Below are 14,391 nucleotides of genomic sequence, written 5' to 3' on the forward strand. Positions count from 1 at the left end.
CGCAAAACGTCTCACGATCGCGCACAATCATCCTATAATTTATTCGCGGCGCAATATGGTCCGATCCTCTTCTTCTCGTCGAGATCGGCGTCGCGCCGTGCGCGCGCGTGTGTATCACGCGTTACCGTAACGCTCATTAGAGATCAAATCGTTTAATGGACTGTGTACTTTTCCTCCTCCGATCGATCGAGGGTGCAAACGGCATTTCGATTGAGCGAAACGTTTCTGCGATTCTGACAATTAGACCGAGCCGAACGCCGCCCGCGTCATCATTTTCTTTACCTTTTACCGGATAGCTCTGCCCCGAGAAGATGCCATAACGAGCGACGTTGATAAATAGCGAACGCTTTCGAGAGCCAGAATCCCGCGTAATTACATGCCTATGCTCGCTCGTGGATGCCCGCCGTGCGCAACAGTCAAGATTCTCAGCGCCCGAACAGATCGTTTTGTTCGATTCCATCCCGATCGAAAATTATCCTCAACTATTTCTTGAAATATTAACGTCGACTCCTGATACGTTAACTACCGTGAATTAATGATAACCTGAAACTAATTAGCTTCCGCCTTTTTTATTCCCGGTTTAAATAATCTCTTAAATGTAATAATCTCTCCTATTCCCTTTCTTTCCCCTCTCCCTCTTCCTCTCCCCATCCCTTTCCCCCCTCACTCTCTCCATTCTCGAGCTCAGAATTTATTAAAAATATTTCTCATGTCATTCACTGCCGCGTCCGCCCTAATTAATTCATGCTCATCGTGATTCGTTATCGCTCGGGCACCTCGTCGTAGCGACAAAAAAAAACGGCGTGCACCTGCCTGCGAAATCGTCGCCCGAAACGGCGCCGATTGACGGACCCGATCGGACATATCGGAGCGAATAACGCGATATCCACGCCACTGCAGGCACGACGTGGTCGGATGTATCAATGTCAAGCGCTAATAACACCTCGGCTGCTCGCGTTCGCGGGCCCCCGAACTGCGTGTAACAACAACGCGGCCGGCAGTTAATCTCGAACAATGATATAATTACATATTATTCGTTGTATTCTCGAGCGGTTTGTTATGCGAGCGGAGCAACAACCGGCGCGCGGGAGAGTTAAAAGATCGCGCGTTATATGACGCGATCAGTTTAGACGCGACAGTGAGAAGTAATTCGGCTCCCAACGCTGGGTTGTTAAATTAAGGTACAAGTTTTTCGTCGTGCGCATTAAAAACTTCCCGGCGATCGCGAAACCATGTAAGAAATCTATCGTTCGCATACCGTATCGTCGTGCGTGATTAAAAATCACAGGCTTAGCCTAAGTGGCAAAAAGAGCTAACAATCGTTAGTCGGTACTTTGAAGAGAGCCCGCGATCGCAATTAGACGTTTAAATAGCAAAAAAGAGAGATCCGTGATCTCTGGAAAACCGGATCGGCATTCGCTTCTTTTTCGGTCATCGTCGGAGAGGTCGTAGACCGAATCGGTTCGTATTATTTGCATGCTGTTATGCTTGGATTGGGAATGTATGCACGGGAGGACAGCCCCCCTCCCCTCCCCTCCTCCTCCTTCTCCTCCTCCGACAATCTCATCGAGATCGCCTAGAGATCGCGGAGAGAGGAAGGAAGAAGAAAACGGATGATTCACTTCACTCCGAGATTACACCAGAAATGGCGTGCCGGTCTTAGAGCCGGTTTCCTTCGTCGGGCTCTCCGTGATCGCGCCGTATTAATGAAAGGGCAATTTCGACTGATGCCAAAAAACGATTCGAACTCGAGTCGCGGCAGTCGCTGTTGTTTCAGAACGCATATTTCTATCCGGGCCTTAATGGCCCGTCGCGGACTCGTTGATTTAGAATAAATATCCTTGCTTACGCGGCTATCGCGCAATCGCAAAACGTTCCACGATCTGCGATAATAATCACGTACTGCCCGTATTTTAGAATGTATACCCAACACGTGATCGCCTGTTTTTCTTTCACCCAGAGGATTTCACCCGACGATTTACAACGACGAAACTTTTAAACGGACACCGTACGCAAATCGCGCAACTTAGATAAATGGATCACAGTCCAGTGTAAGGTCCGCGCGTAACGCTCGATAATAGTTATCGGCGTGGTTATTCCTCCCCCATCCCGCTCGCTCCCGCCGCCGCCGCCGTCGGCAACAACTATGAAAACTATCAAGAAGAACCCGGGGGCATCAACTCACGGATTCTAGCGTAACTTGCTCGCGATCGATATCTCCTAGTCATGCGGTATTTATCCCGTAAGCCTAGATTCGTAGCGCGAAAGGGAAAAGCGCGTAAAACGGTCGCGCGTAAGACCGAGGCGTCCGCGATCGCCGGAAGACATGCACAGAAAGGAGAGGGAGATAGACAGATAGAAAAAGTGGGAGAAAGAGAGAAAGAGAGAGAGAAAGAGAGAGAGAGAGAAAGACGGAGAAGGAACTAAGGACGACGGAGGCCCCGCGGAGGAAGAAGGAGCGGAATACGAAGGAGGAGAGGTGGCATGCGTGCATCACGCGAGCGGACCGCACGCGTGTAAAGATGGCTCCTCGCCTCGCTCGCCCGACAAACCGGCAAACGCCGGTCGAGTTGGCTGACTGGGCTGACTGGGCTGACGACTCGCAGCACCCTGGGCACCCTTCAAGGGTATATCACAGGGGCTATCAGGCGTCCATGTACGTAAGATCGACTCGACATCGAGTGTAGGGATCATTACTATAGGAGCAGCTACCCGAGAGCCCGATTTTGATTGACGCGCGACGTTGCGCCAAACTCGACGGCACGCGAGCCAAACAGACAGAAGGTTTTCGTTCGAGCCGCTGCCGCTGCCGCTGCCTCCACCGATCGGCACCGATTTCGCCTTGGCGGAGAGTCGCAAACAATTTGCGCGACTTCGCCGCCATGCGTCATGCCACGACGTCGCGCCGCGCCGAGGGCGTTCTCCGTGCCGCCTCCAGGTTGTACACTCGCGATCGTGCGATCCTTTTCGTAATATAAGAATATTATCCAGGGTCACAACAAATGAAGAAAGTAAAAACACGTAAATTACCGCCGGGACGGTGAGATGCTAATCGCGACGTTTGCGCAATCGATCCGGATATAGCATATAGCTCGAGACGAGCGTACGAGTTCTAACAACGACTTGATTTCTCTTAAACGTTCAAGTTCTAACTGCCACCTAGCCTCCTCTCGGGTGGTCTCGTGCGTCGTTTAATTACCATGTGTAACGAGTTGGAGTGGCTAGCGTGCACACGAAAGCGTGCCCCCTCTCGCGAAAAGGGTGCGATATGCTCGCTGACGTCGTCCACGAATCACTCGAAATTACCGAGTATCGTTGTGACAGGCCGCCTCGCGAGAGCCGGAAAGGGCGCCTTTCGTGCAGTTTGCATACACAGCAAACGCGCGCGATCGCCGTCGACGAAAACTTGAAATTCGTTTCGGGTTGCGACATTCCGACGTGAGACGACGGCGACTATGACGATTATAATACCGGGCGACGCATAATTGTGGCAATTACGTAATGCTAGTGGCAAACGACGTGCGGCGACTTTTTTCACGGACTTTTTAAAAAGCTCTCGCGTACATGGCTTTACGCGTAATGCGGCGCTCAGAAGAAAGCTATCCGGCAAGCGTATAGTTATCTAATTGAGATACCGGCTAGTTAATAATAATTTAATGATTTCGAGCTACGCGTCGAAATATTTACGAAATGTTTCCCGTATCATTTCCGGCCGATCGATCACTTGTAAATTATAATGTATAACGTGGATATTTATTATCACGCGAATCAAAGTATATCCGCGATATATATTTCAACATCCCGCATGAGGCGCAATCTAGGCGAGACAAGCGGTTTACCTTTTCACGAATGACACCGTAAATAACGATATCACGAAGATAATAACCCCCCCGCGGCCAAGGTATGCAAACAAACACAGAGGTATGGAATAAAAAGGACGTAGAAGAAACTAATCGTCTAATGCGAATCTCCACTATCGGATATGAGCGATTACGATAATAAGAAAGCAATATCCAGCCGAGGCAGGATTCGTACTGACCCCCCTGGATCGATTCCGTTAAATCTTGCGGCCGCATAAAATTGTTGCCGTAAAGGATTTACGGAGCCGAGCGCGCCGGTAGCACGACACGTCCACGACGAGACCCGAGACTCCTATCGAGGCACGGCTTACTCGACGTGAACACGCGATTGCATGTACAAACGCGGGATTCTTAAACGTGTCTCCCGAGGGAGATGGTTAAGAGCCCGCCGCGTCGAATGTTTTCCATAATGCGGGACACGATACCGTAAGGAATCTATAAGACAATATCGATTGGCGAGAGGAAATGTTTTATCGCGATCTATATATATATATATATATATATATTTATTATGCTCTTCACGTAAACCTTCCTCTCCTGTCTTTCGTAACGAGACACGGATCGGCCCTACGGAAAGGGAAGCGTTTCGAGAAAAATTGTTTACCTATCTGCTAATTAATCAATCTATCTGCTTGAATTATTTGCGATTTTACGTTCGCATCAATACTGTTGTGTAATGAAAATTCGCGTACGGTAGGAACGATCCCAATTTGGGGTAACGATAAAAGCAAAGAAGGATTAAGGACCCTTGTTTCGCTCGGTGAGTTGTGCTAGGTTTCACCGGCCTGTCGAGCGAGCGAGAGAGATGCGCTCCTGGGGATAGTTCTTTACGAGGGTGGCGACGTTGGAACAAGGGGAAAGGACGAAACGGGACTCGTGAGTACCGCCGCCGCAATCAGCTGTTTTAATGTAGGTCACTGGCTCATGTAGAAACAATCGATTTTGGCTCCTGCCATGCGGCGTGGGAGTCAATGTTAAAAATGTGTAACGCAACTTTCGACGCTTTCGTTAACGACCAAACGTTCCGCTGCGTCTGTCTCGAGGATCGATTTATGATATTCGACAGGAAAATCTTGTACTTATGAGACTCGCGATAAGATCTACAAGGATCAAACGTATAGCTTGCACTCGACTACAAGGTAGTGTATGTACTAAAATTTATCTTATCTAGAAGTTATACGTACAAAATAATCTGAAAGGATAATTGAATTTGTATAAATCTTTGATCCAATTAGTACGGATATAAAACGGGTAGAAACGTTAGTAAATCAATATCGCTAAACAGAAAGATTGGTTTTGGCGAAGCAAAAAAAAATTTAATCAGATATAGATCTGGAGATAATTATATCGGATCATCAAAATAATTATATATGACGTTCAAATTGATTGCTAGATTATCAATAATTTTTGCATTATTATCATCATGTTTAAGCATCTTACATAATTATTTTGACGGCCCAACAAAATTATTTTTTAATCTATATCTGATCAAATTTTTAGATAAAATTTTTAGATTCAGCAAAAGTATCCTTTCTATATAAAGTTACATGCAACAAAGAAATCGTACATGATACACGCGATTCCAAAATGAGGTATGTGAGTCATACGTTTCGCGATAGAGTCGATTTGTCTTGTAAATAATATGAGAAACGACGGGAGAAATTAACTCCTGCGGCTCGGCCGAACCATATTCATCAACCCATCGTGATTGGCGAGAACACGCGTTAACGGCGCGGCAGGAAATACAAAATACCAGCGGCGTATCGGCGCAACAGTCGCGCTATTTAACGCTCTAAATTGGGAGCCTTTCTCAGGTTCCATCGAGCGCACGGCACGGATAGAAGAACGTATCGGGGAACGCCGAAAGGGAAACGCGGAACGGGAGCCTGGCGCCATTGCGATACAATACCGGGGCCCCGATGACTTGCATTTGTATCTCGCCATCAAGAGGCTCCGTGATTATAGCCATAGGCCCGCTCGCATCCTGCTCTTTCCCGACTCTCCTCTCCTTTCCGAACGTATCGTACACGGGTTCCCATCGTCCTCGAGAAACGATCTTGTCTTGCAGACGGCCAGCAGACGATGCAGATCGGCGATAATAATATTGTGACTTTATCGTTGCACGCGCAGCCAACACATACCCCTCCCCCCCTCCACCCCGTCTCCGCCGACTGAATGCAAATTAATACCCCTCTTAATTGCTCCGTACTCGCGCAATTAGATTGCGCAGCGTAATCACTCAGACGCCTCGAGATTTATTGAAAAGAACGATTCAATATTTCTCCTTTGAATTTAGAGAAGATACGATATATAATCATAGATATTTCCAATTTTCTAAGTTTTACAAGAAGATGAAGGAAATAAGGAAGAAAGCGGATATCCGGACGGCCATCTTTAGAAATGTTATAAGAATGAGGAGCAGGCAGCAACGTTAAAAAGAGAGAGAGGGAGGTACGAAGAAACAACGAGAGAAAGAGGGGGTGGGCGGATAGCTCGATTTTAATCCTTCTTGTTTGTCTTTGCATTAATTATCCAGAATTAAGAACGCTGCCCGGCCGCAGCACCGTGCGCAACCGGATTACTGGCTTTATTATTACTTGTTGCAGATTATTAATTACCGAGAATTACGAGCGAAGCGCGGGAATAGGCTGGTGATGGCGGGGACGGACGGCGTCGTGGATGGAGAGCGGCGGACGGATGCTGGAAAGAAAGGCACCCCTCTCAGATTTGTGTTTTCAATTAATTTCCGTAAATTAAGAACGATTGTAAGAAGAGATTAGTGACCGCTGGCCGCGTACTTCGAGGGTCGTGAGGATTTCATAAATGGAGAAGGCCGCTCCGGTTTCTCCGGAGTGGCATCGAGTAATTAAACAACTCGATAAACTAACGCAGCCGGTAACTGTTAGACCGACAAATAAATGAACAAACGAACAAATGAACGATGGGCAGTGTCGTGACCGTAACATTAAGCGGCTCCGGCTATGAGCTCCGAAATGGCCAATAACGACCAACATCCAGATACGTTACGATGCACTCGAGTTTTCCAATCGAGGCGGAACGGTTCCCGTTTTTTTTTTTTTATCAATAAAAAGTCAGTGCGCCGACCGTGTTTCGTTGCTGTATATTATAAAGTTCAAGGCTTATCCGCCTCGCGGTTTTCATCGATTGAAGTTGCCTGAATTATTCTCACGATACTGACGCACGGAAGCGGCGAAAACGTGTGCGGACTTCGTTTTCGGTTATGGGATTAATCGACAAGCAGATTTAATGGAGAGACACGCACGCACGCACGCACGCATGCACTCACGCACGTCGTGGGTGAAGTCTACGAACGTGTGTACATACGGAGCGGCGGCCAACACAACATGCGCGTATATCTCGATGAAAAGTAATGCTAACAATGGGGTCATGCGAGCCTTTATAATATCACGCTGGCGGCCCAATTCCCCGTGCAGGATACGTAACGGGGAAAAAAAAAGGCCGAGAGGCCTGCCAGCTGCTGTAAACGATACAATTACCAGATAGATACGTGTTCGTATACAGAGAGAAAAGGAAAGAGGAAGAGAGAGAGAGAGAGAGAGAGAGAGAGAGAGTGAAAGAGGAAGGGGGGAAGAGAGGAGATGATCGTTCTCCACTCGGCTTCGCTGTAGCAAAAGAATCGAGCGATCCCTTTTCGAGACGTCCGTCAGTCAAATAATATCGCGACGAGAGCGCAAAGCTACGGAGAGAGCACAGTCGCGTTCGTATGGACTTTACCGAGCCCTATTTGTGTATTCGTGCAGTTAACACGAGCGCATAGATATTAAAAGCTTACGTAGCCTATAACCACGCATCGGCGCACGGCAACAACCAGGAGCTGGGAGGAGCGAGCAGAGGAAATAAATATTAATAACGGCTTTCTGCTGCCATCTCTTTCTCTTGCACTCTCTCCCCCTTCTCTCTCTCTTTCTCTCTCTCTCTCCTCTCTCTCTCTCTCTCTCTCTCTCTCTCTTTCTGTTAGACTCTATCCCTCTCTATCCCTCTCTGGTTCTATTCTCTGTATACCCCTCCTTTCTCTCTCTCCCCTTTACCACCTCTATTCCCTGTGTCTCTCGCTCTCTCACAATATGTCTGTGCATTGTTAGGGCCATTACGGGAGCCAATTAATCTATGCACAATTTTATAATTAAACGGCTAATAGCGCATAGAATTATAGTCCAGGGCCGCGCGTACTCCCACGTATTTCCAGCTAGCTGTTGTTATACCAGGTTATATCGAACGATAGGAAGAAGGAAGAATGAAGAAAAATCATCTTTACCCCCTTTCCTCTCTGTATATCTTCCTCTACGCTTTTTCATTCCTCTTTGTCTCTTCGACCTCTTTTCGCGAATTCCCAATTAAAGGCTCGATTCCGAATAGGCAGTTTGCGAGGCGAGGCGAGGCGAGACGAGACGAGACGAGACGAGGCGAGGCGAGGCGAGGCGAGACGAGACGAGGCGAGACGAGACGAGACGATCGTTCGTCCGTCCGACCGAGTTAGGCAAATTAATTAATATAATTGACTCGTCTCGTTAGCCGTGCGCAACGCGGCCGCATTATTATTTCCTCGCCGATTATCGTAGGGCCCGCATCGACTTATATGCAGGATATACGACGCGCGCAATTATTGCAGTCGATTACTTTTCAGCCTGTAACAGGAATATCTGTCGGTATTCTCGATCAGATAGCGGCCTCCTCGTCTCGCGATTCGCGACGTGCTCAAACGACGACGACGATCACGGAGAGGAAGTCTCGCGATAAGAAATAAACGCGGCATTTAAAAATATACCATGCGGCAATAACGATTCATGCATTGTGCGCTCGTTACACGAATACCTCGCTTATCTCTCACGTCTGATTCTCTCTCTCTCTCTCTCTCTCTCTCTCTCTCTCTCTCTCTCTCTCACGATACTATAACTTCGCATTCGCGTCGTCGTCACCTGCATACCTCGCTCTTTTTAACACTATTACCGCCGGGAGAGCACGAAAAATAAACGGCGCGTCCGGCGCAATCGGTTCTGTACCTACGGACCGTCCGGACGGAACAACGCACCCGGCGCCGCGCTGTAAACCGCAAGAAAAATCCCCCTGAATTATTGGTGCGGTTCTGGGCGCATGCTGTTGCATCGGTCCGATAGAAGCGTAGAGCGGCGCGGGGTCGGCGTGCAGCCGCTCGACGTAGGTGTGCAAGTGCATGCGCGCGGATATTACACTGTCTGCATGTGCGGGTGTGTGTTTGCCTCGTCGTAGATGTGGCACGATCGTGTGTACCCCCGTTGACGCCGCTACCGTTGTCGTGCATTATCAGAATGTAACGATGTCAGCATTACACGCGATCGGACCGCACAGAACGGCCGTGTCGTAGCCCCTTGAGCATCCAATTTTTCTGTCATCTCGCTCTCTCGGTTTTGTTTCCGCGCGATTAAAATTGTCGAAAGACAGCGAAAACGACGATTCGGGAACTTTCGAGCTCTAAATCGAAGAATCAAGAACCAAAAATAAAGTTGCTTTCTCTAGCTTCAAATCCATATGCGGCGATAGAATAAACGAGAAATATTTCTGGATGTTTGAATCGTCAAATCGACTAATAACGAAATGTGAACTATTCTCAACACGATAATTCGGAGAATGAATTTCAGAATGATGAAATAGAATTGTTCAAAAGATAATCGTTTTAAATACTGTGTTTGTAATGGAATGCAAATTATTTAATGGATAAAGATAATAGAATATTTAACTAGCAATTTTTAATGGAGCTACTGGAACTTGGACTTTATATTACGAAAAAGAGCAATTTGACGAAACAATGAAACGTGCTTGGGAAAGACCCGCACGTGCCGACGGCTCGCGGAACTCTGTTCTGTGACTGCGACTCCGGATTATTTGGATCCGTGCAATCCCTACGAGCTTCCTCCTTCTACCTCTCACGCTCGCTCTCTCTCCTTCTGGCTATCTCTCCAGCTCTTTCTCTCTGTCCCTCGGGATATCTCTCGGTTCCCTCTCGCTCGATCCCTCTCTCTCTCTCCGTGTCGCGTTGAATCCGTTTCCGTTGTGACTGCCACTGCGCATCGCACGCCGAACAAGTATTGCCCATTTGCCGCGCGATTCGCGGTCCACCGTGAATACCAAGAGATTTCGGTCGTACCAATGCCAATGAAGCGTAGCAGGTGATTAATTTATCAAGTGTACATCGAGCGAAATTGTCGTGCTTATCGACCGAAACAAAATGTCGATTGATAGGATGATCCGGATTGACAGACGACGAGCGAGAGGACAACACTTTCCCCGACGACCTTAAATCCCCTCGTTCCGTTTACCATTCCGTTTCGTCTGTCGTCTACCTCGTGGGTGGGGTGCGAGAGAGCTTGTACAACCAAGCTCTCTTCCTCTCGCCCGGCATCCTCTCTTTCTCTCCCTCGTCGGGGACGATTCATTCAGAGAAACTGCCGTGAAAGGGACACCTGTTGGCGCGGGAACTCGGTGACAATCCTAGAAACGAGGAGCACGTGCCGCTGCCGCACGACTTGGATATCTTAATTCTCTATCGATGTACGATGCACCGAACAATTATTTTATATCTCGCAAATATTATTTTACAAACGGATTTACGATTCACCTCGCGTTTCGACACGACTTTCCTAAATGCGAATTAAGTTATTTTCGAATGGCATTCCTTTCATCAAACCGCAAAGCGTAATCTAGTGATGGCAATTTCACGATTCACGGGGATCGCCCGTCAACTGTCTATACGAAAAGGCCCGAGGGTTACCGGGAGCCGTTTCCGACGATGATCAAGTCTTAAAGAGTGTAGTAGGTGGTGCACAATTAAAGTACTTTTTGGTGGACTGGTAGCGTGAAAGCCAAGCCACGGTACGGGTGAAGATAAAGTGCTGCCCAGCGGCGACACCGTGCGTTATTAATGTATGCGAGGATCGTAGCTTCCGTTCGTAGCAACGGCACTCAAGAAAGAGCACCGAAGCGCCTAATATATGAATTGTATTTCCGGAATCTTTCTCTTTCTCCTCTTCTTATCTCATTATCAAAAGGAATTGACATTAATTATGGCAAGTTATCGCCGTTATTATTAATGGTTGGCAAACGTTCGTCACTTCTCGTTGTTATGAGTAAAATTTCTTTTCCAGAAAAGTTTGGAATGTAAGCATCGCCACGTAAAAAAATTGGTTTCGTCGAGATTACCAAGTCACGATCATAAAAACTTCGCTCTTTCTCTTCCATCCTAGATACTTTGCATATCAATCGCCAATAATGAATTTAGTACCTCGATAACTTAGACACAAATTTTTTTTTTAGTACCTCGATAACTTTGACGCAAATTTTTCTTAACTTGGAGAAACACCAGTTCGCGAATCACCACTACAACTACCACTACGGCCTAATCGATAAACGAGAATTGGATAGATAAGAACGTAATCTGCCGTCTCACGAAATATCGTCAACCTACCTGGCTGTGGTGCAGTCCCTGTAAAGAATGTCGAAGTCCTTGCAGCTGAGCAGTTTGCACCGATTGACGCCAGGCTGGATGGCTCCGAGACCGCGTAGGATCCTAACCTGCTCGACGTTACACACCAAGGGCACGATATCCAGCCGCTTGAGCTTCGTGTAGACTGTGTGGAGGCCGCCCACGAGGTGTTTGAGGAACAACTCGAAGGCCTGTGGCAGACAGAGCATCGTGTCGCCGGCAATGATGAACGCGGCGACCTTTTGGCCGCGATAGTCGACCAACTTGCACTCATTGGCAGTAGGATCGCTAGTGCTGATCGGCGGTGGACTGTTGTAGGATCTCGGTGGTAGAACCGCATGATGGGCCGCCATCAGCTCCAAAGGCGAGCCATGATGACCGCTCAGCATACCACCGAGTTGGCCCAGCAGTCCCAGTCCCGGCGGCGGCAGTCCCGGCATACGAGGCACCATACCTGGTGGTGCCCCGGGGCCACCCCCGGCCGACAACGGCGGTGGACTCAGAGGAAGGCCCTGGGGTGGTGAACCTCTCGTGGGCGATCCCGGTGTCGGCACACCGCGATGCTGTGGTTGCTGCTGCTGCTGCTGCTGATGATCGCGAATCTGATCGCGCCCGTGCGACTGTTGATGAGACGGCGGCGGCTGATGCTGATTGCCGTGGAGCTGTTGTTGTTGCTGGCTCTGCTGCGTCGACGGGCTGTGAGGATGTTTCGGACTGCCGGTTACGGGACTGGCACGGCTGCTGTGATCGGAAGAGCTGTCCATCGCTCCGTGGAGGGTCGGAAACGCGCGTCCCTGTTCTTCCTACGGCTCGTAGAGACGACGAGACACTCTGGCACGTCCTTGCTGCCAGTGATACGCTCCGTGTCTCTGACGTTCACACGTCGTCGTATCACTGTGATTTCGCCAGCTGGCGAATATCGGTACGACTCGAACGATCGAGCGTGGATGCGTTTCAATGCATGTTAATGCCGTTCCTTCTTCGATCTTCTTTGCGAGTTTTCGTAAACACTCCGATAAGTAACGCGTACCGTGAGATTCAACGTTTTAAAATTACGCTGAGCTGACGTTCCTCGAGTATACCGCTTATCACTGCAAACGAGAGTCGTGTGTCTTGATACAAATCAGACCACACGATTTCTTCAGTCTTCACAAGCACGTGAACTTTTGTGTCCATAACAAACTTTCGGTCCACTTTCAGTCCACTTTCAACGTATAAATTATTTTCACCGATCCATCGCGAAAACGTATAACTCAACGACGACACAACGATAGCAACGAGGAGGACAACAATACGGTGAGAGAAGTTACCGAGCAGACGGCGATGACAGTCGTCGCTCCGACTTAATCAGCGAAACGGAGCAACTTCACGGAGCAATTCACTGGCTTCACGACGACGAAATCTTCATGTCACAAGAAAAAAAAAACAAACGAATCGCGACGACTACACTGGGGCTCTGTACGATAGGAACGCGTAAGCGCAACCGTGACATGTATACGATTGTAAGAAGAATGTCAATGAGACGAGAGACGATGACAGCGAGGACGACGACGACGACGGCGACGACGACGGCGACGGCGACGGCGACGGCGACGGCGACGGCGACGGCGACGGTGGCAGCGGCGACAGCGACGATGACGACGGAGGCGGCTGCCGCGGTAACTCGCAGGGACGCGCGTCGCTCGTTCTCAAAGTAGCAAACGCTCTCTCGGTCGAGTCGGGAGTATTTCCCTACCCAGTCACAGATGTAATAAATAAAAACATCAGTGGGAGCCCGACAAACGGGGAGGATGGGCGTTCTGTGCGCGCAACCGACTATCCGGTTGGCGGAGCCACCAGGGCGGCTGTTCTCGCTATTGGACGGCAGGCTCGTACTGTCTACGCCTTTCGAACCTTCCCCCGAGTGGCGGCGGCTCGGCCACCCGCCCCCCGCGTCCCCCACTATTTGCCAACCTCTGCCACCGACGTGGTAGACGACGACGACTATGCCGGTGAGGACGGTTCCGGGGGCTACCAACACAGAGGGACAACCAGACGCAGACGCACAGAAAGCCTGAGGACAGTACGACTGGAACGTACCGGCGGCGCGAGCGACGCGAGTGGGGGATTTCTTCTTTTACCTCGTCGGGTTTGTGTTCTTTCGTGTGGGTCTTACGTTCTCTTTCCTCTCTCGGCTCGCTCGCGCTCGCGCGCGCGTACTCCTCCCCCCCCCCCCCTCCGCCACTCTCCACTTTTATATCTTTCACTCTTGTCTCTTATCCGCGTGCTGTTCTTCTCTCGAGCATCTTGATTGTTACGCCCGCTCTCTCGAGGCTCGATTTTGCGCTTCTCTTCTTCCTTCAAATGTCCGTATCATTTTTATCATCTCGATAGCATTCTCGATAGCATCTCCTTCACCCTCGTTGAATCTGATTTTTCTCAGTTGTTTAACAATTCTGTTCGTTTTATTTTTAATTTATTCCATATCGATTTTCTCTCACCTTCCGCGTTCACGATTCCACGGGATCGCATATGCCATTTCTCAGTTTTCTCTCGTTCTTTCCTATCTTTCCGATGCTATTCTTGTCTCCCGCCCCTCTTCGCTCCCTCCGTCACCCGTCCTCTACGTTTTCCGAGTTCGCGCTCTTTCGCGCGCGCGACCAGCCCTCTCTGCCTTGTTTCCTCCTTCGCTCGCTTCCGTCCGCCCTACTCTCTCGCTTTATCTCCTTCTTTCGTCATCCCCCTCTGCGTCACGTGCGCACACACGTATTGCCCGTGTCTCTATCTCTTTCTCTCTTTCTCCCACTGTTCCCTGTCCCTACGACGAAGAATGTCGCCAACGTTCGAATCGATCGCTCGCTTTCGCGCGCACTGCCTCCCTTCTTCACCCTTCTGCCGTCCGCGGCCCCCTCCTCCTCTATCTCCCCCTGCTCCTCTCCTTCTTCCACCTCTTCCTTCACCTCCTCCTCTTCCTCAAACCTTCTCCACCACCCTCTCTCTACTCTTCCCTCAGATCTCCTCTACCATATTCGCCATCAGCATTACACGCGCGCA

The 14,391-nt window shown here is 49.3% G+C and overlaps 1 protein-coding gene across 4 annotated transcripts in view; it reads right to left on the reverse strand.

Moving 5' to 3' along the window:
- dac (dachshund family transcription factor) overlaps positions 1-13,230 on the reverse strand; it is a 186,063-nt gene extending 172,833 nt beyond the window's left edge. Inside the window, exon 1 of one of the 4 annotated variants that reach the window (XM_011649960.2) lies at positions 11,341-13,230. In XM_011649960.2, the coding sequence (XP_011648262.2) occupies positions 11,341-12,122 (782 nt within the window). In that variant the 5' untranslated portion in view covers positions 12,123-13,230. The remainder of the gene's footprint in view (positions 1-11,340) is intronic. The other 3 variants (XM_011649959.2, XM_011649957.2, XM_011649958.2) reach the window with 3 other exon arrangements.
- Between the last annotated feature and the right edge of the window lie 1,161 nt (positions 13,231-14,391).

Source organism: Pogonomyrmex barbatus, unplaced genomic scaffold (genome assembly GCF_055798465.1).
Source record: "Pogonomyrmex barbatus isolate J1 unplaced genomic scaffold, ASM5579846v1 scaffold1, whole genome shotgun sequence".
Lineage (NCBI taxonomy): Eukaryota > Metazoa > Arthropoda > Insecta > Hymenoptera > Formicidae > Pogonomyrmex > Pogonomyrmex barbatus.